At 43.7% G+C, this 23,849-nt stretch overlaps 2 protein-coding genes across 11 annotated transcripts in view; one reads left to right on the top strand and one right to left on the bottom strand.

Annotated features, from left to right (window-relative positions):
- SULF1 (sulfatase 1) overlaps positions 1 to 23,849 on the top strand; it is a 173,837-nt gene that overhangs the window by 130,769 nt on the left and 19,219 nt on the right. For all 10 annotated transcript variants that reach the window (XM_059672934.1, XM_059672935.1, XM_059672936.1 and 7 more), the window contains 5 exons: positions 3,602 to 3,818; positions 6,166 to 6,418; positions 7,352 to 7,448; positions 7,856 to 7,950; positions 8,281 to 8,346. In XM_059672934.1, the coding sequence (XP_059528917.1) occupies positions 3,602 to 3,818; positions 6,166 to 6,418; positions 7,352 to 7,448; positions 7,856 to 7,950; positions 8,281 to 8,346 (728 nt within the window). The remainder of the gene's footprint in view (positions 1 to 3,601; positions 3,819 to 6,165; positions 6,419 to 7,351; positions 7,449 to 7,855; positions 7,951 to 8,280; positions 8,347 to 23,849) is intronic.
- On the bottom strand, positions 16,661 to 19,446 carry LOC132220031 (exosome component 10-like). Its single transcript, XM_059672945.1, has one exon. It carries the CDS (start codon positions 19,437 to 19,439, stop codon positions 16,776 to 16,778), a length of 2,664 nt encoding a protein of 887 aa, XP_059528928.1. The 5' UTR covers positions 19,440 to 19,446; the 3' UTR covers positions 16,661 to 16,775.

Genomic DNA, 23,849 nt, shown 5'->3' with positions numbered 1-23,849 from the left:
GACATGCTTGCTTTAGCTAATTATCTAATGAGGTCTAAGATTTTTTCAAAAGGTACATGGTATGAAAAGTAATTGGCATATTAGTCCAAGGCTCTTATTATATACAGGAATGTGGGTGGGTATTTGTGTGTATGTGGTGTATGTGGGTATATGTGGGTGTGCATGTTTATACATATACATGCATATATGTATGTATGTTTGATTTTGCATATATATATATACATATACCTTATCAACGCCAAGGACAGTGCCAGACCTCAGGTGTGTTTAAATTCAGCTCTTCAGGGAGGAAACAGCTGTTTCTTTCATCTCTATCCCATAGGAAGTTAGCAGGAATTTGGCTAACAGAAAATGCAGGTTGTATTCCAAATAGGCTAAGTCACTAAAGATTCTGCCTACGCTTTTGTGTTCTACAGGCATCTACTTGTACTCTCAGCTCTTCCAGGACAAAAAAAAAAAAAAAAGGCAGAGGTTTTTTTTTTTATGTATTGTGATTATTTAAAAGGAAGGTCTTCACCATAGTTGTGTGTTTTAAAATTAGTATTTGTACTAAAGTTGATATACATTGGAACCACAAAAAACATAAGGCCATCATTTTTCAAGAATTAAGTCAGCCATGCCCTGACAGTGTGTCTTATTGAGCGTCGACCTATGAACCAGGAGGTCATGGTTTGATTCCCGGTTGGGAAACATGCCTGGGTTGTGGGCTCAATCCCCAAGTGTGGGGCATACAAGAGGAAGCCAATCAATGATTCTCTCTCATCAATGATGTTTCTATTTGTCTCTCCCTCTCACGTCCTCTCTGAAATCAATAAAAATATATTTTAAAAAATCAAGTTAGCCACATTTTTCTGTCTGGTAGAAAGGAGAGCACTTGGTAAGCTTCTGCTGGGCTTGGCTTGTGAGTCCCCTGACCACTTACTGCTTCTATAGACATTAAGCAGTCAACTCTCAGGTTTTAAACTGAGGTAGAGATTACCCAGGTGGAGGGATACGTTTTAAACCATTTGGATTTAAGACAGATATAGACAGGCACTCAAGCACCATTGATTACCAAACTTTATGGAGCTATAAAAAGTTAGCGTCTATCTTTATGACATTTTTCACCAGCAAGAATTCTACGTGGCATAAAATTATTTTTTAAAGATATTTTTCATTGACTTTTAGAGAGAGAGAAAGGGAGAGGAGGGGAGAGAGAGAAATAGAGAGAAGCATCAATGTGAGAGTGAAACAGAGATGAGCGAAACAGATCAGCTGCCTCCCCTAAACCCCCTTCCAAGGATGGAGGCTGAAACCCAGGCATGTGCCCTGACCAGGAATCAAACCAGCAATCCCTCAATGCAGGGAACAACATCCAACCAACTAAGCCACACCAGCCAGGGCCTATCTACTTCTTAATGGACTTGTATCTGAGTTTCCGAGAATGTTTCATGGCACCTCCTCAAGCTAACTGGGCGTACCTGGGAGCGCTGCAAAGCCAGGCCTGGACAGCACTGGTCTCCACCTGAGACGGCAGAACTGTGGAAGGTCACACGCAGTTTTCAGCCAAGAGCGGGGGAAGACTCATTTCGGTCACTCATCAACTAACTGGAGAGAGAGTGAGAACGGGTTACTCTTAGTTTTGCCAGCAGAGATGAGCTGGCAGCGTTCACCTGTTCAACTGGCGTCACTCCTTCTACATTTCTAGACACATTTCAAACACCCACACCCAAGAATACGTACACCCCTCTCAAATACTCATGCATCTGAGCTACTTACACCTAAAGAGATCCCTTCTGCCCTCCTCCTGGGAACCAGATGCTGTGAATCTAAAGGCCAAGGACTCATTAAAATCACCAGGGAAGCTTTTGAGCATCCCACTGTAGAGTCAAGTGTGAGAACCACTCACCCGACATAACTCAGTGTGCCTAGTCAACTGACTTCACATTTGGGGGTTTTTGTCTGTTTGTTTTCAGTTAGATCATCTCTATTTAGTTCATCTGTAGACTGTTCTTGCTGACGTAGCCTTTTCATGGCTTTGTAAAACAGGTGGTGAGTTGCCTTGTCTTTTGAGCTCCTGCCTCTCAGAATGGAGATATTGAACGTCCCAGGCTTTCTGTCCAAGCCACAGAGGAAGGTGGTGACCTGATGTGGCCTGAAGCAATCAAATTCAATAGCACCATGGAGTGTATGGGGGCTCAGGCAAAATCACAGAGCCAGTCCTCTGTAGCTGGGATTTGGGAACAATATCGTAGAAACGCAAAGGCAGCTGAAATAGTTCAACCCTCACTGAAAGCAGATGACTCCAGTAAGAGAAAACAAACCGTTCTGGCTTGTGAATGGTTCATACCATTTTATACACGCGTGAGTGTCATGTGTCTGCTGGCCAAGCCAGTGGGACCCTTCACCAAACTTTACCTGCCTTAGGACACTCTGAAGTCGAAAAGTTACCCAAAGCACGGTACAGGTACAAGGGGCCACATGAGATATTTTATGGGGTGCATAAAAGAACATCTTTTATTTAATGATTTTGTATTTGTTTTCATATATGTGTGAAAATATCTACCTGGCACAACAAACACATAATTTTCAATTATCATGGTTTTGGCGACAGTTTAGAAATGTGTCCATTTAAAGCAGTGGTTCTCAACCTTGGCTGCACATTAGAATCACCTGGGAGTCTTTTTAAAATCCTGATTTCTGGGCCTCATCCTTCGGAAATTCTGTTTCTTTGTTGCTAATGTTGTGGCCCCACCCCATAACGAAGAAACAGAATTTCCGGAGGATGAGGCCCAGAAATCAGGATTTTAAAAAGATTCCCAGGTGATTCTAATGTGCAGCCAAGGTTGAGAACCACTGTGACTTAAGTTTTCTTTAATTACAGTTTACATTCAATGTTATCTTGTATTAGTTTCAGGTGTACAGAATAGTGATTACACAGTTATATACCCCAATACTTCAGTACCCACCCAGCGCAGGACGTAGTTGTTACAATGTTATAGACTATATTTCCTATGCACCTGTCTTGCTCAAAAACTCAACCTAGAAAACCCAGCGGCTGCTCCCCCCGCATCTCTTGAGTAGGTGGCCGATGTCTCTTTAAGAGCAGCTCGCTCTGCTCTGCCAGGTGTGCGGCATCTGGGGCAGGATAAATGAGAAAGGCGGGCCCAGGGAGCCCCACGCGTCTGCGCTGCGTGAAAGTTGGCTCGCTCCCTGGACGGACTCCGGTTCATCTCATCTCTGTCTTCCTCGTGTGCCACTCTTCTCCGGCTCCCGTTGGGAATTCAGGGGCAGAGAACAAAGCAGCCACGTTTGTTTTTCCAGAGAAGGAAAGAGGGGCCTGGGGAAAGCAGCCCTGGCAGCTGTGCCCTGTGCTTGCTGGATGGAGGGCTTTCCCTGCGTTTCCTTCAAGGCTCTGTTTAGTCTGGCTGGTAAGGGTTTATGTGTCCATGTTTGGCTCCGGTGTCACCGAGGTAGCTCTGGTTTCCAGTGATTTGGTTGTCATCTGCCTTTGCTGCAGTGAGCGAGGCCTGGGAGCCACTTAGCGGCTCGCCACGGGGGCGGCCCGCGCGGCTGCACCCCGAAGCGCGTGCGTCATGAAAAACGCCTGTGGCTTTTGCAGAAGTGGCAGTGCATCGAGGACACGTCGGGCAAGCTCCGGATTCACAAGTGCAAAGGCGCCGGGGACCTGCTCGCCGCCCGGCAGAGCACGCGCAACCTCTACCCTCGCGGCTTCCACGACAAGGACAAGGAGTGCCATTGCGGGGAGGCCGCCTACCGCGCCGGCCGGAGCCAGAGGAAGAGCCAGCGGCAGTTCCTGAGGAACCAGGGCGCGCCAAGTAAGCCCGGGCCGGGCAGCCGCCACGCTGACACTCCAGAGAGCAAAGGCCGCTCCGGCTACATTTCCCATATTGACAATGCATAGTTCTAGGGCCCAGAGCCAATAATCGTTCTGCTTAAAACACGAAAGCTAAGATCATTTGAGTTTTTGCTGTGTAAACACTCACTTAAGCATAGAATGCACATGTATTCAGTAACAGCAGCAGACACAACACACAGGCCCGCACACGATCAAGGGGCCGAGGGTGTGTATGTAGTTCAGGTAAGTTTTATTTTACCGTAATGCTAATGTCCTGATGTTTTCTGCCTTAAGTTGCTTTAAAAAAAGAAAGAAAGAAAAGAAAAATCCAAAGTTTCAGTGCTTGAGCCTTTAACAGGAGAAGCATGCAGCATAAATACTATTTTTAAAGGCATATCTGTTTTAGGACAATATTTCTTTTTTAAAAATATATTTTATTGATTTTTTTACAGAGAGGAAGGGAGAGGGATAGAGAGTTAGAAACATCGATCAGCTGCCTCCTGCACACCCCCTGACCGGAATCAAACCTGGGACCTTTCAGTCCGCAGGCCGACGCTCTATCCACTGAGCCAAACCGGTTAGGGCAATGTTTCTTTTTCTTTTTTTTTTTTTTTTTAATGTTTCTTTTTTTAATTCTACTTTTTGACTGGCAGAGTCAAACTAGTTGAAGTGTGGAAATCATTGCCTAGTGTTTTATTTATAAAAAGTCTTATCAGCTAATATGAGATGGTCTTTGCTAGTATATAGAAATGAAAACTCGGTCTCCTACCTTCCATAAAAGAATGGGAGTCTAGTGCCATCTAGTGGTGTAATATGAACAGTGACTCGTTTCTGTGGTCATTCCTTTCTATATTGGTTTGGAAATAACCAAGATATGTAGAAATTCAATCCTGTGTCTGAAATTAGGAAATCAAATCATTTAGCAGAACAGTGGAAGCCCTTAAAGCTGAATTTTATATCCTCGGTTCCACAGGTGGACTTTAGGGGACCAGGAGCCCCCTAATATCCAAAATTTTAAGTATATTCTATCTGTACATGCAAATTTTTCGGGATGCTCATAACTTCCAACAAATTCTCAAAGGAGTTCATAACCCAGAAGTCTAAGAACCATTAATATGGGATATTTTCTTTCCTCCCTGAGAGGAAATGATAGGCTTAATAATTTCTATGAAGATATCAAATGTAAAACCCACAGGGATAAGGACCCCTGAGACGCTCCCTTAAGTGAAACTGATTATCACGTTCAGCTGAGAAGTAGAGGCAGCTTTTTCTTTCCCAGGAAGTTGGATGTGGCTCCCAAGCATTGGTTTTTTCAATACTGAGCACAAACTAAGGAAGTCTGGGGCACTCTTTTCAAGCTGCGTGGAATCTTAGGTATTTGAAAGCAGGGGGTGTTTCTTCATCTGGAAACTGCCCTCAGAGCAGGATTCTACAGAGAGATGATCCGGATTCCGTAGCCAATAGGCTCCCCTCTTTCCTGTTCTGGGAAGGGGAGGCCATGTGAGCAAGCCCCACACAGACAAAGCGCATCTGGTAAGCAGGGACCAACGTTTGCACATTAAAGCTCTTCCCCAGCACACTGAGCCTCGACAGTGGTCTACCATGACCAGGGGACAGGCTGGCCTCCCCTGGCATGACCCGCCATCTGACAGGTATTAAGAGTCAGTTGGCTGATGGAAGCATGTGCCAAATTCAATTTTCCTTAGGGTAATCCTCTATTATTTGTGCCAATAGCAGGAATCTAGAGCATTTGCCTTTTTGCAAGAGCATCTTAATGTAGTAGGAAGACTCTTTGGTTTTTAGAAGCTGAATTACTTAGAATCTGAACCTACTGGCTGTATCACCTTGCAAAATGTACATAACATTCAAAGCTCCAGTTCTCTCGTCCATAAAATAAGGACACCAAATTCATCAGCCTGTTTGGATAATCTGATATTTTTTAATGTAAAGATTTTTCATAATACCTGTCTTTTAAGATTAGAGACGAATAATACATAGCAAAAGCTCAAAAAATGTGTTGTCATTATTAATACCATAATGGGGGCTATAGTTTTATTCACACTGCCTTCGCAGTTTATGTTGAAAACTCACTGTACAAGTTCACAGCCTGCCCTTAGTGGGAAGGGTCTTAGCAATCACTCAGACCTACCCCCTCAGTGGTGAGGAAGGGCCCAAGGCCAGAGAAGCATGGTGACCATCACACCACCATGGTGCCCCTCTGTGTACTGGATGCCCCTTTCCAAAATGCTCATCGAGCCACGTGATCATCTTCTTCTCTCCTAAGGTACATCTGGACACCGTATTAATGTATCTTCCCTTATTTCCAGAGTACAAGCCCAGGTTTGTCCACACTCGGCAGACACGGTCCTTGTCCGTGGAATTTGAAGGCGAAGTGTATGACATAAACCTGGAAGAAGAGGAACTGCAAGTGTTGCAGCCAAGAAGCATTGCCAAGCGTCATGACGAAGGCCACAAGGGGCCAGGAGGCCGCCAAAATGCCAACGGTGGCAACGGGGACGCCATGCTGGCCACCAGTGGCAATGCTGTGGGCCTGCCCACCACCGTCCGAGTGACCCACAAGTAGGAAGGCTTCCTGTGTTCAAAGGGTTGAGTTCAAAGTCATCCCCGCCGACTACCACCATTTGGTCCCTGTAAGAAGAGTAATGTCATTCAGCAAGCTGATGTCCAGGGACCTCCCACGTAACAGCGGGGGCTAAGGAAGCAACAGGCAGCCCAAACAATAGTAGACGTGGGGGTGTGCTTAGGGTTCCGTTTCACATTGAGGCTGGTCAGCTGGGAATTGAGCCAGAGGGATTCTGTCACATCTTGACTTAGCAGGCGTGGAGCGCTGCGTTCAGCAGCTACCTTTATGGGCATCTAGAAAACGGTGGGAAACCGTCACCCAGACTGGTTAGGGGCTCCTCATGCCGGAGGTCACTGTGGTCCGAGTAGATGCAGTCACAGCCTCAGAAATGAGGCACAGATCAAGGGAGAACTCTGGGTCCTGCAGAAGCTCCCAGAGAGATGGCGTAGGCTGGGAATGGACGTGAGACGCAGAAACACCTCACCTGTCTGGATCCTGAAGGGCAAGGGCCTCGGGCGTCACTGAGACTGGGGAGGGGGCGGGGGGCGGAGGGAGGGAATGGCTGCACATTGGAATCACCTGGGAATCTTTTTAAAATCCTGATTTCTGGGCCTCATCCTCGGGAAATTCTGTTTCTTTGTTACTAATGTTGTGGCCCCGCCCCATAACAAAGAAACAGAATTTCCGGAGGATGAGGCCCAGACATCAGGATTTTAAAAAGATTCCCAGGTGATTCTAATGTGCAGCCAAGGTTGAGAACCACTGCTCTACCCACACCCACTTATCCTGCTCCATGGCTCAGCTGCAAACTATAGCTTGTTCCCAAATTAAGGGTTTCGAGGACAATTAAGTTCCCTTTGCTATTTCTAATGCTTTTCTTAATCTTAGAATATAAACCTATTTCTAATGCTTCTTGTTTGTTTTGGCAGGTGCTTTATTCTTCCAAACGATACCATCCATTGTGAGAGAGAACTCTATCAGTCAGCCAGAGCGTGGAAGGACCACAAGGCATACATTGACAAAGAGGTGAGCCGTGGCCGCGAGATTGGACCCTACCGGTGGGACATACTGTGTGTGCCCTTCATCTGTTTATAATTACGTGGAAGATAGAATAGCACGGTGTTTCTCATTCTCCAGTGAGATAGTGAGAGTCCTGACCAAAAAACAGAGTGTGAGGGAAGAATGGGAACCGACTCAATGACCTTCTGAAGTTTCTATGAGAAAATAATTCTGTTCTAAAAGAGACTTCCGTTCATGTTTATGATAAGACATCCATTGGACTATAGAGGGAAATAGATTCTATGCTCAGTTTGCCCCCAAATTATCATCTCAGATGAATGGTTATGATTGTGGAACACAGAAATAAGATGAGAAGGAAGGTAGTTAGCACAGAAAATCCTGCACATGTAATTGTTGAATTGCCTGTTTCCCAGATTGAAGCTTTGCAGGATAAAATTAAGAATTTAAGAGAAGTGAGAGGGCACTTGAAGAGGAGGAAGCCCGAGGAGTGTGTCTGCAGTAAACAGAGGTGAGTGTGGGCCCCTCCCGTGGTCTCTTTTCCAAACTCATTTTTTCCACAGGCCTGTTTAGCATTAGGCCTGCTTCTCTCTTTTACCAACAGGAAGCTTAATAGAATGAATTGTCACGTATTAGTAATGGCCTAAAATATCTTGGTCGAATTAAATGTCATAAACCTAAGTAGATAGTTAAGGGGGGGAAAAAAAACCATTTAAAAGTCCCATTAAGCTAAGATAGTTACAACAAAGTAACTGCCTTCTATTTGCTTTCTTGTTATAAAATAAGCTGTTTGATAAATGCATGCTGATGAAGACTCACTTTCTCATCTTCTTGCCTGTAGCTACTACAATAAAGAAAAAGGTGTAAAAAAGCAAGAGAAATTAAAGAGCCATCTCCACCCATTCAAGTAAGTGACTCTGTTTCCTTCATTTGTGGGAGTGAAGGACTGTCCATGAGGCTCTTCGGAAAGGCTGCAGCGACTCCTGTGAGCCTGCGTGGAAAAAAGTAGATGCAACTGGGAAGGCACGTAGCCCCAGACGGTGAAAGCAAGCCCACACCTTGCCAAGCGCGTGGCGATGCCATGGCCCCCTCGAGGGGCAGCCGAGCAGAGTGCCGCTCTTGCCGATGCTTGCGTGGTACCTGGATTTCACTCCGGGCAGGCTTGGCTTTCTGTGCACGGTGCCTGGGAGATGGCCTCTCTGGATTAGCTCAGTGTGTTCTAGAGAGCAGCCAGCCAGCCTGGGGAATTCTGAAAGTTGGAAGAAATACACATATTTTTTAAATAATAAGTAAAATTTGCCAGGGAAGGGCATCTAGTATTTAATAGGATAATAAAAAGACGGCAATTCTACCCAAGCCTATATTGTCGAATTGCTCGGAGAATTGTAGAAACCTTCTAATGCAAGCCATCTAATCCAACCATTGACTTCATGGCTGCCGGCTACTGAGCCGCCAGGGGGTGAAGCCATTTGTCCAGAGAGGGAGCTAGCAGACTCTGCTGCTCAACAATGAAGAAAGCGCTGATGTTGAGGAGAATTCCGAGAGAGCTCTCACAATGAACTTGTCCTGTAGCTGATTGGAGGGCCTCTGTGGAAGATAAAAGTGGTCTGTTATTGCATGTCTCTTATGGTGCGCCTAAATACTTGTGAAAGGTTTATAGCAATAATCCTATTTTTAACTAAGAAGTTGCTTTCTGGTCATTGAAAATATCCTCCCCCCCTCTTTTTTTTTTTTTTTTTAATTATGAGCTTTGTTTTTTTTCCTTAAGTTTTCTTTTTTAAATCTTTATTGTTGAAAGTATTACATTTGCCCCCTGTTTCCCCCATTGACCTCTCCCAGCCCTCCCTCAGCCCCCACCCCAAGCCTTCACCCTATTGTCTGTGTCCATGGGTTATGCATGTGTGCATCCAAGTTCATTGGTTGATCTCTTTCCACCCCCCTCCCCACCTTCCCTCTAAGGTTTGACAGTCTGTTCAATGCTTCCATGTCTCTCTATCTATTTTTGTTCATCGGTTTATGTTGTTCATTAGATTCCACATATGAGATCATGTGATACTTATTTTTCTCTGACTGGCTTATTTCACTTAGCATAATGTTCTCCAGGTCCATCCATGCTGTTGCAATGGTAAGAGTTTTCTTTTTTATAGCTGCACAGTATTCCACTGTGTAAATGTACCACAGTTTTTTTAATCCACTCATTTGCTGATGGGCACTTAGGCTGTTTCCAAATCTTAGCTATTGTAAATTGTGCTGCTACAAACATAGGGGTGCATATATTCTTTCTGATTGGTGTTTCTGATTTCTTAGGATATATTCCTATAAGTGGGTCACGGGGTCAAAGAGGAGTTCCATTTTTTTATTTTTTGAGGAAACTCCATGCTGTTTTCCACAGAGGCTGCACCAGTCTGCATTCCCATTAGGGTTTCCTTTTCTCCATATCCTCGCCAACACTTGTCCTTTGTTGATTTGTTGATGAGAGCCATTCTGACAGGTGTGAGGTGAGACCTCATTGTTGTTTTAATTTGCATCTCCCAGGTGATTAGTGACTTTGAGTATTTTTCATATACCTCTTAGACTTCTATATGTCCACTTTGGAGAAGTGTCTATTAGGGGCCTTTGGCCATTTTTAATTGGATTATCTTCATTTTGTTAAGTTGCATGATTCCCTATAAATTTTGGAGATTAACCCCTTATTGGATGTATCATTGGCAAATAAGTTCTCCCATGCAGTGGGTCCTCTTGTTATTTTGTTGATGGTTTCTTTTGCTGTGCAGAAGCTTTTTATTTTGATGTACTCCCATTTGTTTATTTTCTCAGTTTCCTTTGCCCTAGGAGATGTGTTGGTAAACATATTGCTACCAGAGATGTCTGAGATTTTGCAGCTTATGGTTTCTTCTAGGATTTTTTTTTTTTTTTTTTTTGCTTTTAGCATTTTTATTGACATTATCACTATATATTCTTCATTTTACTCATTACATAGTTTGACATTCAGTGAAATCTGAAGTCTACTTTTCAGGCTGAAACAGTTTTGTTTTTTTAATATATTTTTTATTGATTAAGATATTACATATGTGTCCTTATCCCCACGTTACCCTCTACCCCCACCCCCACCCCACCGTTGTCCGTGTACATTGGTTAGGCCTATATGCTTGCATATAAGTCCTTTGGTTGATCTTTCCCCCTTACCCCCACCCTCCCCTACCTTCCCTCCAAGGCCCAACAGTCCAATCAATGCCTCTCCATCTCTGGATCAGTCCTTGTTCATCAGTTTATGTTGTTCATTATATTCCATAAATGAGTGAGATCATGTGGTATTTATCTGCTCTCCAGTTCCATCCATGCTGTGGCAAATGGTAAGAGATCCTTTTTCTTCTTCCTCTTCTTAAAGAATACCTTTCAGCATTTCATATAATGCTGGTTTGGTGGTGATGAACTCCTTTAGCTTTTTCTTATCTGTGAAGCTCTTTATCTGACCTTCTATTCTGAATGATAGCTTTGCTGGATAAAGTAATCTTGGTTGTAGGTTCTTGCTATTCATCACTTTGAATATTTCTTGCCACTCTCTTCTGGCCTGCATGGTTTCTGTTGAGAAAGCAGCTGACAGTCGTATGGGTACTCCCTTGTAGGTAACTGAGTTTCTTTCTCTTGCTGCTTTTAAAATTCTCTCTTTGTCTTTTGCTCTTGGCATTTTAATTATGATGTGTCTTGGTGTGGTCCTCTTTGGATTCCTTTTATTTGGGGTTCTCTGCGCTTCCTGGACTTGTAAGTCTATTTCTTTCACCAGGTAGGGGAAGTTTTCTGTCATTATTTCTTCAAATAGGTTTTCAATATCTTGCCCTCTCTCTTCTTCTGGTACCCCTATAATTCTGATGTTGGTACGCTTGAAGTTGTCCCAGAGGCTCCTTACACTATCTTAATATTTTTGGATTCTTTTTTCTTTTTCAGTTGGGTATTTTTTGTTTCTTCGTATTTCAAATCTTTGACTTGATTCTTGGGATCCTCTTGTCTGCTGTTGGATCTCTGTCTATTATTCTTTATTTCAGTCAGTGTATGCTTAATTTCTAGTTGGTCTTTTTTCATATTCTCCAGGGAATCACTAAATTTATCGGCGGTTTCCATAAAATTCTTGAAAAACCTTATAAACGTGGTTTTGAACTCTATATCCAATCGTTTGCTTTCCTCCATTTCTGTCATTTGTTTCCTGTTTCTTTGTCTCCGCATTTTTTATGCTTCCCTGTGTTGATAGAGTGGTTTTGTGTGCTAGGTGTCCTGTAGGGCCCAGTGGCTCAGCCTCCCCAGTTACCTGAGGTGGACACTCTTGGTGCACCCCCTTGTGGGCTTTGTGCACAGTCTTGTTGTAGTTAAGCCTTGATTGTTGAAGGTATCACTGGGAGGAATTGACCTCCAGGCCAATTGGCTATGAGAATCAGCTGTGTCTGCAGTGGGAGAACTTCTGTCCTGAAGACACCCTTCTGGGGCAAGACTTGCTTCAGTGGGGCTTTGGTGCTCACTGAGACTGCACCCTGGGTGTGTCCCTTATGGATCTGAGGAGTTGTAATCTGGATGGTCCCACTCTGGCCACTGGGTACACTGGCTCTTGGATCTAAGGAGGTGCTAATTTAGCCTCTGCCTGAGGTTACCCAGCAGGAGCTATGAAGAGAACTGCAGATTCCCCTTTCTTTTTTGGAGTTTGGAGGTGCCCAGATGAGGCCCAGCTGTGAAGCAATGCAAGCTGCTGTGGGGCCTTGGGCCTTCTCTTGGAAGTTCTGGGTCTGTCTGGCCCAGCTGCAATTTGTTAGGTAATTTTCAGGTTGCAAAGGGCCAGGGCATTCATATGCAAAAGCCTCTGCAGCAGCCTGGGTGGGGCGGGGTCTCAGGGAATCAAAGGGCCGAGCAAGCAGCTATGGCTGATCCTCAGCCCTGCCCTAAGAGGCCATGCGTCTCAGTGTCCCGATAATTGCTGCAAGCACTTCTTAGGGAAAGCCGCCCTCAAGTTCCGAGTTCTCCCTGCTGCCAGACAGTCCAGTTTCTCCCTGTATGAGTCCTGGGTCCCCAGAGACTTCCTGGAACCGGAGTTCAGAGCAGTTGGGAGCTTGTGACTCCCTCCCGATTCAAAAAGACAGCCGCATCCTCAGGTGCCCGCCCCTTTCCGCACGCTCGAGCCTCCATACCTCTGCACTTTACTTCCGCAGCTCCTCTGGGTCTCAGTGTGCTTTTCTCTTTCCTTCTAGTTGTAGAATTTGCACTCAGCCAGCCTTCCTGTAGTTCTGGATGATGTCCATTTTGTCTTTTCGTTGTATTTTTGAAGTTGTTGTGGGAGGCAGCAATTTCCGGTGTTTACCTATGCTGCCATCTTGGTTTCTCCTCTTCTAAGATTTTTATGGTTTCACATCTTACATTTAAGTCTTTTATCCATTTTGAGTTAATTTTTGTGTATGGTGTAAGTTGGTGGTCTAGTTTCATTTTTTTGCATGTACCTGTCCAATTTTCCCAACAACATTTATGGAAGAGACTGTCTTTACTCCATTGTATGCTCTTATCTCCTTTGTCAAATATTAATTGAGCATAATGGCTTGGGTCAATTTCTGGTTTTTCTGTTTTCTTCCATTGATCTATATGCCTGTTCTTGCACCAGTACCAGGCTGTTTTGAGTACAGTGGCTTTATAGTATAACTTGACATCTAGTATTGTGATCCCTCCAACTCTCAATATTGCTGCAGCTATTCAGAGTCTTTTTATTATTATTATTGCTTAAAGTATTACAAAGAGTATTACATATGTCTCCTTTTTCTCCCTGCCCTTGACAATCCCCTGGCCTCCCCTACCCCCCAGTGTCTTATGTCCATTGGTTATGCTTATATGCATGCATACACGTCCTTCGGTTGATCTCTTACCCCCTCCCTCCCGCCCCCCCCAACCCTCCCCAGCCTTCCCAGTGTAGTTTGACAGTTTGTTCAAGGCAGCTCTGCCTCTGTATCTATTTTTGTTCATAAGTTTATAATGGTCTCTATTATCCATGAATGAGTGAGATCATGTGGTATTTTTCCTTCATTGACTGGCTTATTTCACTTAGCATAATGCTCTCCAGTTCCATCCATGCTGTTGCAAATGATAAGAGTTCCTTCTTTTTTACAGCAGCATAGTATTCCATCGTGTAGATGTACCACAGTTTTCTAATCCGTTCATCTACTGATGGGCACTTAGGCTGTTTCCAGATCTTAGCTATGGTGAATTGTGCTGCTATGAACATAGGGGTGCATGTATCCTTTCTGATTGATGTTTCTGGTTTCTTGGGATATATTCCTAGAAGTGGGATCACAGGGTCAAATGGGAGTTCCATTTTCAGTTTTTTGAGGAAGCTCCGTACTGTCTTCCATAGTGGCTGCACCAGTCTGCATTCCCACCAGCAGTGCACAAGTGTTCCTTTTTCTCCACATCCTCTCCAGCACTTGTCGTTTGTTGATTTGTTGATGATAGCCAGTCTGACAGGTGTGAGATGGTACCTCATTGTTGTTTTGATTTGCATCTCTCGGATGATTAGTGACTTTGAGCATGTTTTCATGTGTCTCTTGGCTTTCTGAGTGTCCTCTTTTGAAAGGTGTCTATTTAGGTCCTTTGCCCATTTTTTGATTGGATTGTTTATCTTCCTTTTGTTAAGTTGTATGAGTTCCCTATAAATGTTGGAGATTAGGCCCTTATCAGATATGACATTGGCAAATATGTTTTCCCACGCAGTGGGCTTTCTTGTTGTTTTGTTGATGGTTTCTTTTGCTGTGCAGAAGCTTTTTATTTTGATGTAGTCCCATTTGCTCATTTTCTCTTTAGTTTCAAGTGCCCTAGGAGGTGTATCAGAGAAGAAATTGCTTCGGCATATGTCTGAGATTTTGTTGCCTTTGGATTCTTCTAGAATTTTTATGGTTTCTCGTCGTACATTTAAGTCCTTTATCCATTCTGAGTTTATTTTTGTTGTATGGTGTAAGTTGGTGGTCTAGTTTCATTTTCTTGCATGTATCTGTCCAATTTTCCCAACACCATTTATTGAAGAGACTATCTTGACTCCAAGCTATGTTCTTGCCTCCTGTGTCAAATATTAATTGAGCATATTGGTTCGGGCCGATTTCTGGGCTCTCTATTCTATTCCGTTGATCTATATGTCTGTTCTTGTGCCAGTACCAGGCAGTTTTGAGAACAGTGGCTTTGTAATACAGCTAGATATCTTGTATTGAGATCCCACCTACTTTGTTCTTTCTCAAGATCGCTGCAGCTATTCAGGGTCTTTTTTTATTCCAGATGAATTTTTGGAGAGTTCGTTCTAGATCTGTGAAATATGCCGTTGGTATTTTAATGGGAAGTGCATTGAATTTATAGATTTCTTTGGGTAGTATGGACATTTTAATGACGTTGATTCTACCAATCCATGAACACGGAATGTTCTTCCATCTGTTTATGTCTTCCTCTATCTCTTTTTTCAACGTCCTGTAGTTTTCTGAGTAGAGGTCCTTTACCTCTTTAGTTAAGTTTATTCCTAGGTAGCTTAATTTTTTTGTTGCGATGGAAAATGGGATTGTTTTTTTAGTCTCTCTTTCTGAAAGTTCACTATTGGTGTATAGAAATGCCATAGATTTCTTGGGGTTAATTTTGTATCCTGCTACATTGCCAAATTCATGTATTAAGTCTAGTAGTTTTTTGATGGAGTCTTTAGGGTTTTGTATGTATAATATCATGTCATCTGCAAATAAGGACAGTTTTACTTCCTCTTTTCCAATTTGGATGCCTTTTATTTCTTCTTCTTGCCGAATTGCAATGGCTAATACTTCCAGTACTATGTTGAACAGAAGTCGTGAGAGTGGGCATCCCTGTCTTGTTCCTGTTCTTAGGGGAAATGGTGTTAGTTTTTGTCCATTGAGTATGATGTTGGCTGTGGGCTTGTCATTATGGCTTTTATTATGTTGAGGTATGGTCCTTCTACTCCCACCTTGCTGAGAGTTTTTATCAAAAATGGGTGTTGGATTTTGTCAAATGCTTTTTCTGCATCAATTGATATGACTATGTGGTTTTTTTCTTTCAATTTGTTTCTGTGATGTATCACGTTTATTGATTTGCGGATATTGTACCATCCTTGCATCCCTGGGATAAATCCTACTTGGTCATGGTGAATGATCTTTCTGATGTACTGCTGGATCCGATTTGCTAAGATTTTGTTGAGGATTTTGGCATCTATGTTCATGAGGGATATTGGCCTGTAATTCTCTTTCATTGTGTTGTCTTTACCTGGTTTTGGTATTAGGGTGATGCTGGCTTCATAGGATGAGCTTGGAAGTGTTCCTTCCTCTTGAATTTTTTGTAGTAGCCTGAGAAGGATAGATTTTAATTCTTCCTTGAATGTTTGGTAAAACTCCCCTGTGAAGCCGTCTGGTCCTGGGCTTTTGTGTGTGGAAGCTTTTTGATGACTGCTTCAATTTCTTCCATAGTTATTGGCCTATTGAGATTTTTAGATTCTTCCTGATTGAGTTTTGGAATGTTGTATTTTTCTAGGAATATGTCCATGTCCTCCAGGTTGTCTAGTTTGTTGGAGTAGAGTTGTCCATAGTATTTTTTAACAATCATTTGTATTTCTGTGGGGTCTGTTGTTATTTCGCCTCTATCATTTCTGATTTTGTTTATTTGAGTCCTCTCTCTTTGCTTCTTGGTGAGCCTGGCTAGAGGTTCGTCAATCTTGTTTATCCTTTCAAAGAACCAGCTCTTGGTTTCATTGATTTTCTGTATTGTTTTTTTGGTCTCTATGTCATTTATTTCTGTTCTGATCTTTATTATCTCCTTCCTTCTGCTCACTGTGGGCTATTCTTGTTGCTCTCTTTCTAATTCTTTGAGATGTAGAGTTAGATGATTTACTACCATTTTTTCTTGTTTTTTGAGATAGGCCTGGAGAGCTATAAACTTCCCTCTCAGGACTGCTTTCATTGCGTCCCATAGGTTTTGGATTGTTGTGTTTTCATTGTCATTAGTTTCCAGGATGTTTTTAATTTCTTCTTTGATCTCATTGGTAACCCAATCAATATTTAATAACATGCTATTCAGCTTCCAAGTGTTTGAGTATTTTGGGTTGTTTTTATTGTAGTTTATTTCTAATATTATGTCATCGTGGTCTGAGAAGATGGTTGGTTTGATTTCAATCTTCTTGAATTTGGGGAGACTTTCTTTGTGACCCAATATGTGGTATATTTTTTTTTTCCAGTAAGAATTATTTTTAATGGTTTAAAAATGAGTCTGTACAAAACCAGCACCACCCTTTGGTGCTTCCAGTCCACTGCAGGGTCCCAAGGCTCTCCTCCAACACTATCTCTTTGGCCAATTGTGCCTGAAACCCCTGTCTGACTTTTCAGTCGGAAAGGACATGCTTTTATTTCCTATGGACTGTTTAAGTTTTTTGGCTGCAAGACATTTCTTGCCAGACGGGGTCTGCTTACTTGGATCAAACTGGGAAGAAGGTTTGGGTTTGCTGCTTCCAGCAAATGCCTTGAAGTCCGACTTGCTGTAGTCATAAGGGGTAAAATCTTTTTCTGGTGCATCTGGGTCTTTTGGCTTCTTGGAAACTTTGAGTCGTTTCTTCTCCTGTTCCTGTTCTGTGGTCCCTGGGTCACTTGTTGCTCGCTCTCTCTTCATGGCGGCCTTTCCTAGGGCAGCCTGCAGCCGGACAGACACGGCCTGCTCCGCCACCACCTTGTATTCCTCGGTGGCCCGCTCCCGGGCAGCTGTTTGCTCAGCTGCCTTCTTCTTGGCAGTTTCTTTAGATTCTTTTTGTACCTGTACCTGGCTTGCCAGCTTCCAACGGTTGCTGATTTCATAGATTTTTGATGATGGGTCAAACTTTGCTGCCTGAGAAATGTGAGCATGGTGTTCTATCGAAGGCAGAAACATCCTGAATGGGTTTTCAACGGACTCCGTTATGTTCTGGGCTTTCTTCTGTGCAACTGTTAATGGAGCCTTTCCATGTTCTTCAGCACTCGGTTCGTGGAATAATGTGATGACAGCGGTAGCGATAAGGCATTTGGAGTCCAGCAGGGCCTCGTCCTCTCCTCCGGCAGGGAAGAGGCTTGCCTGTTTCTGCACTGGCACAGGCCCGTTGGCTGGGGTGACGGGATGGCCATCTGAAGGGGCGTGGGAGCAGTCGTGAGGTCCAAAGAGAATGTTCTCCAGTCTCTCAGGATTGGGCAGTGGTCCACTCTTTTTCAGTCCAGCCGCTACTTCAGACTTGAGCAGGGGCAAGTCCCGAGCTTGCTGGATTAAAAGATGCATCTCGGTGATTTGCTGCCGTACGAGAGGGGGTACAGGGTTGCAGCAAGCTATGATGCCCTGAGGTTCCTTAGGCAGCTCTTCGGCTATCTTTAGCATCATGTGGTTTGGCAGGACGTATCCGTAACTTTCATCTTCCCTCCGAGCGGTCTTGTCCCTCCAGGCAAACAGCAGCTGGAAGGCTGTCAGCTGCTGCATGTTGAGGTGCCTCTTTTGCTTCCTAGATAGTTCAAGGTAGGACTCATCCGTGAAGATCGGTTTGTTGAATTTCTTGAGGCAGATATCCCTGCTGCGCTGCCACACCACCTGCAACTGGACGGGCTGGCCGTTGCCTCGCTCCCACAATTCCAGCCGCATTTTATCATAGATGTAAAGCAAGTAATGGGTGTCATCTCGGGCGTAGTTGAGCATTTCCTCAGGCAGAGGTCGTATTCTCCAATCAGCCAGCTGGTACTGCTTGTTTGATTCCACATTGCAATAGTGTTTCAGCAGATGGTCAAGCGAGTGCCTGCCCAGGTTAAGAAGGCATGCTGCCTGATGGGTATCAAACATGTTCACGACGTACAGCCCGAAGTCCTTCTGCAGCCATTCTATGTCTGAATCGGCACCATGGAAGACCTTGACAATAGCTGGGTCTGTGAGGCTCTCGTTGAGAATGTACATGTCACTTCGCAGCTCTAGGGTGTCCACAATGAAGTCTTCGGTCCGGGTGGAAATCTGCATGAGGCAGGTCAGCCCCAGGAAGCTCCTGTAAGAATGGTGCTCCAAGTCTATGGCAAATTCTTGACAATTCAGGAGCTTCTCGTTGAGTTCCACTAGTTCATCCAGGGAAGATACAAAATGGCAGGGTGTCTCTCCCACAGGCCTATATAACTGGGGTTGTGGCTTTTGAAGGACTGAATCTGGTGGAGTGAAGTGATCTAGTTCGTATTGATAAGGGTGTGCAAACATGTCCTGCTCCACTTGCTGCGTTCTCTGCTGATGGATGAAATCTGCCAGAGCAGCGGGGACATCCAAGTCCTCAGGACGATCCTGTGGGCACTCCCGCCTTTCTCTGGAGAGTGCCTGAGGGAGGGGTTTCTGGGCATTGGGCTTGATGAAGATTTTAGGACGAAATGGAGTGTTGGAATTGTCAATCTTTTCTCGGAATTTAAGCTGAGGTCGTATGATGTTTTTTGCATGAAGCAGCCGGAAAGTTTCAGATTTTGTTTTTTTGCTATATTCTCCTGCCTTACGGTTCCAGCTGGACACGATTGTTTTGGGGACCTCTAGTCCTGTGGGGACGACAGGCTGTTGATTCTTATTCACACCTGATGCTTCATCCAGTAAAATACCCACTCTTTCCAGAATAACATCATTGGTATCAACTAGCAAATCAAACTTGTCCTCCAACTCAGTCACTTTACTTCGATCCTTAATGTTGCTTCGATATCCATGGTACTGCATTACCTTGCTCATGCATTGAAGCAACCTGTCTCCCTGTGTTTCACAAAATACCTGGAAGCCAGGAAAGCTCCAGTAAAAATCATACTCATCGCCAAACTGTGGTAGGCCCCCAGATGCCTTGGTGACAGCCACTACTGACCCAAGAGCAAACTTCACGAAACTGTCTGCGTCCGGAAATCCCGGCAGCACCATCTCTTCCTCGGACTTGGCCGCGCTCGACGGGGATGGGGCCTTAGGTTCCGCAGGACTGGGAGGCGCCATGTTTAATGCCTGCGGCTCTTCTCGGGAGAGTGACTCAGCCCACGCGACCTCCTCTCTGCATCAGCTGCTTCCTGGCTACTGGTTCATTCTAACAGCCTACTCCTCTGCTGGCATCTCTCCCGACAAAAGAGGCAAAACAAAAAAACAACACTCTGCCCCACTGTTGGGGTCCAGCCCCAACAGGTCCAGGGGTTCCCAAAGGTGTGGACAGAGTCGGCGTAGAAGGAATGACACGGAGACAGCGTTCAATTGATCAGCAGCCTCGCCAGGTTCTAGCCAGGTTCTCTAGCCAGGTTCGGTCTTTAATGTCCTGTTACGTCTGTATTTATACCAGTTGATTTTAATCCTATCCATTCTATTCCAAAAGTTAGGGCGTTTGTTATCTCCATTCCAAGGTCACTACTCTATTGTTCTATTAAGCTACAAGGAAGTAACTGAAGGAGATTATCCTAAGTAAAGATTATGTAGTTTAAGTGTGATTGTTCATAGTTAAGGTGATTAACTACCCACCTGGCACTTAAAGGGGTTTTACTGATTTATTCCCTTCCTTAGTCCTGTTAATCCCTAACTCCAGGGAAAAATCCCCACCTGGGGAAACAACCTTTCTCGGGGAGGTGACCTTGGTTCAAACACATAGCGCTAAGAGGGGGAGCAAACGTATTAAGAACAGTATGCCATATACGCCAGGTCCTTTGAAACATACGCTGTGCAGATGTTTCTTCCCTGCAGGGACTGTGTCAAGCAGCAAGGGTGGACCAGCTTCCGGCACCCACACCTCCTTCCAGTCACTGTCTCATTTCTCCTGCTCCTGTAGGCAAAGCACTAGCCAGGGCATCTATCTATATGCTACCCCCAATGCCTCCAACTCCTCCAGTCACATGTTCCTCCCCATCTATCCTGCGGGAGCCACTGGCCTAGGCACAGTGGGAGCCCAGAGCATTTGTGGTCTATTTTTGAAGATGTCCCATGAGCACTTGAGAAGAATGTACATTCTGTGGCTTTGGGGTGAAATGTTCTGAAGATGTCAATTAAGTCCATCTGGTCTAGTGAGTCATTTAGAATTGCTGTTTCTTTGCCCATTTTTTGTCTAGAGGATTTATCCAGTGATGTCAGTGGTGTATTAAAGTCCCCTACTATGATTGTATTGTTGTCGATCTCTCCCTTGATATCTTCCAGGAGTTTTTTTTTTTATGTATTTGGGTGCTCCTGCATTGGGTGCATATATGTTTTTCAGGGTTATATCCTCTTGTTGTATTGATCCCTTTAGTATTATGAAGTGGCCTTCCTTATATCTTGTAATGGCCTTCACTTTGAGGTCTATTTTGTCAGATATAAGTATTGCTACCCCAGCTTTTTTTTCATTTCCATTTGCCTGAAAGATATTTTTCCATCCCTTCACTTTCAGTCTGTGTGAGTCCCTTCTTCTGAGGTGGGTCTCTTGTAGACAGCAAATGTATGGGTCATGTTTTTTTATCCATTCAGCCACTTGATGTCTTTTGATTGGAGCATTTAGTCCACTTACGTTTAAAGTTATTATTGAAAGGTACTTGTTTGTAGCCATTTCTATTTTTTGTAGCTGTTTTCTTTCTGAGTTTTTTGTTTCTTCTTTTTACACCAGTCCCTTTAGCATTTCTTGCATTGCTGGCTTGGTGGTGATAAACTCCTTTAGCCTTTTTTTTGTCTGTAAAGCTTCTTATTTCCCCTTCAATTTTGAATGATAGCCTTGCTGGATAGAGTATTCTTGGATTCAGTCCTTTGCTTTGCATCACTTTGTAAATTTCCGTCCATTCTTTCCTGGCCTGATGTGTTTCTGTTGAGAAATCATTTGATAATCTAATGGGAGAGCCCTTGTATGTAACTTTCCGTCTCTCTCTTGCAGCCTGTAAGATTCTCTCTTTGTCCTGAACATTTGCCGTGGTAATTATGATGTGTCTTGGTGTGGGTCTTTTCGGATTCACCTTGTTTGGGACTCTCTGTGCTTGTGTGACGTTTTTCTTCCCCACCTCAGGGAAGTTTTATGATATTATTTCTTCAAATAGGTTTTCTAATCCTTGTTCCTCTGTTGTTCTGGCACACCTATTATTCATATGTTGTTTCGTTTCATGTTGTCCCATAGCTCCCTTAGACTCTCCTCCTGTCTTTTAATTTTTTTCTCCAATTGCAGTTCAGTTTGGATGTGTTTTGCTACCTTGTCTTCTAATTCACTAATTCGATCCTCCACTTCTCCTAGTCTACTGTTGAAACTTTTAGTGGTGTTTTTTATTGCAGCTATATCCCTCTTCATTTCTTCTTGGTTCTTACCTAAGTTATTGATTTTTTTCATACATTTCTTTTTGATTCTTACCTCCTAAGTTGTTTATTTTTTCATCTGTTTCTTCTTACTTCTTGTATAAGTTGTTGATTTTTTTCCTCCATCCGGTTTATGCACTCTAGAACCCTTAATCTGAATTCTTTTTCTGTCATGTTGCATGCCTCTGTATCACTTAGCTGCTTTTCTGGTGAGTCCTCCTTTTCTTTCCTTTGGGGGTTTCTTTGTCTACCCATGTTTGATCTCACAGACATATCTAGATGTTGAGTCGTTCAGTGGCTGCTCCCTGGGTGGTAGTGGCTCCTCGGGCTGTGGTTGCTCCTCGGGCGGTTGTGGTAGCAGCTGCTCCTCAGTTGGCAGCAGCTCCTCTGGTGGGTGCTGTTCACAGCTGTGGTGGCTCTTCTGGCTGGTAGGGGGAGGCTTCACACACAGCTGCTGTTCTTCAGACAGAGGGTGTGGTGCTCAGGAGGCTGCTGTTGCTTGAGGATCCTCTGCATTGATTTAAAGGCACAAAATACAACACAACAAGGCACAACGTACCAGGCACTGAACACAAATGTATTCACGATATTAATAACCCCAAATAAAGGTGACCACCTGAGCAAAGAGAATTAGGGGATAAGGAAGAAAGAAGAGAAAAAGAGAAAAGGGGGGAAAAAGGAGTGCAAAAATGAAATTGGGAAAAGGGAGGGGGAAAAAGTAATAGAGAAAAGAGAGAATGAAGTAGAAGAGGGGAAGAGACTATTTATATGAGGAGAAAACTCCGATAGAACCGCCACTAATCCCAACAAATTCCAGCAACAGATCCCTGGAGATGAATGCAAACTACAAACAACCAATAATATCAAGCGAAGCAAGGGAAAACAGAAGCACAAAAATAACCGGGGGGGTGGGGGGGGGGACGGCGGGGAACCAACAGAAAAAGAAAAACAACCTCACAAACAATCCTAAAAAAAAAAAAAACAATATACTCAACAATCAAGCAAACAACAAAATAATAGAGAGAGAAAAGAAAAAAAAAATTGGATAGTGAAGAAAGATAAGGGAGAGGTGTATAAGGATTTAGAGCAGGAGATTGGAAATAGGATATATAAGTAGGGTGAAATTTTGACAGGGGGTAAAAAGAAGGAATAGGGAAAATCTAAAGCAGGAATAGGGTAAGAGAAACAGGACAACAAAAGGGGAAAAGTGAGGAAGAGGGTTTTAGCATAAAGGTAAAATTGAGGTAGAGAAAAATGATGCTAAAGGAATGATGAAAATAGAATGTAGAACACTAATCCCAAAATAAAAAAAGATAAAATAAAATGACACTTTAAAAAATGGTAAAATGGTAGCAGTAATAATACTAGTTAAAAATAAAAATGTAGTAATTAAAAGGGTAAAATCAGGTGATGAAAAAAGAAAAAAAATGGTTTAATTAAAAGGTGAAAAAAAGAATAAAAAAATAAATAAAAATGTGCTAGTGAAGGTCCTTTGGTTCTTCTACTCTTCAGTCTGGCACGCCTTAGTCCTGCAAGGTATTCAGGAGAGTGTTGAATTTCCCTGCGATACACTGTTCCTCCTTCCTCCGTGTTGTATACACAGTCCTGATTTTAAAGCAGGCTGTATTTGTTTCCCAGACTGCCTTAGTTTGCGTTTACATAAGTGTCAGTTTGTGGCTCAGCCTCTGGATGGCAGTGTTTCTGGATTGACCTCCGAGGCTATATGGCCTCTCTATCCAGCAGTTAGGGTTTATTTTCTCTATTGCACTTAAAACTTGTTTGGGGAAGTCTGCCCAGAGCTGGTTCTTTAATCGTTATCCCGCTCCGTTTCCTAGGTTCCACAAAAACAACTTTCCCCTGCAGTTTCTGCAAGTGACCCCAACTGGGCAATCCCATGCACTGGGTTTAATAATCAAACGCAAAGATTTAAGGGAAAGAGAAAAAAACAGGAGCCTGTGGAGTTGCGCAAATTCGCAACCCTGCACCTTCCAGCACACGCAGTCTCTTCCGGCCCATCCTCTCTCTCCTTACATTGAGTAGCCTGCACACTGGCAAAATCTGAGGTTGCCTTTTTTGCATCCAGTCCAGCTGTGGGCTAATTTTAACACATTGTATGCGGGA

Source organism: Myotis daubentonii, chromosome 17 (genome assembly GCF_963259705.1).
Source record: "Myotis daubentonii chromosome 17, mMyoDau2.1, whole genome shotgun sequence".
NCBI classification, from domain to species: Eukaryota; Metazoa; Chordata; class Mammalia; order Chiroptera; family Vespertilionidae; genus Myotis; species Myotis daubentonii.
This window is presented reverse-complemented; position numbering and strand designations above follow the sequence as displayed.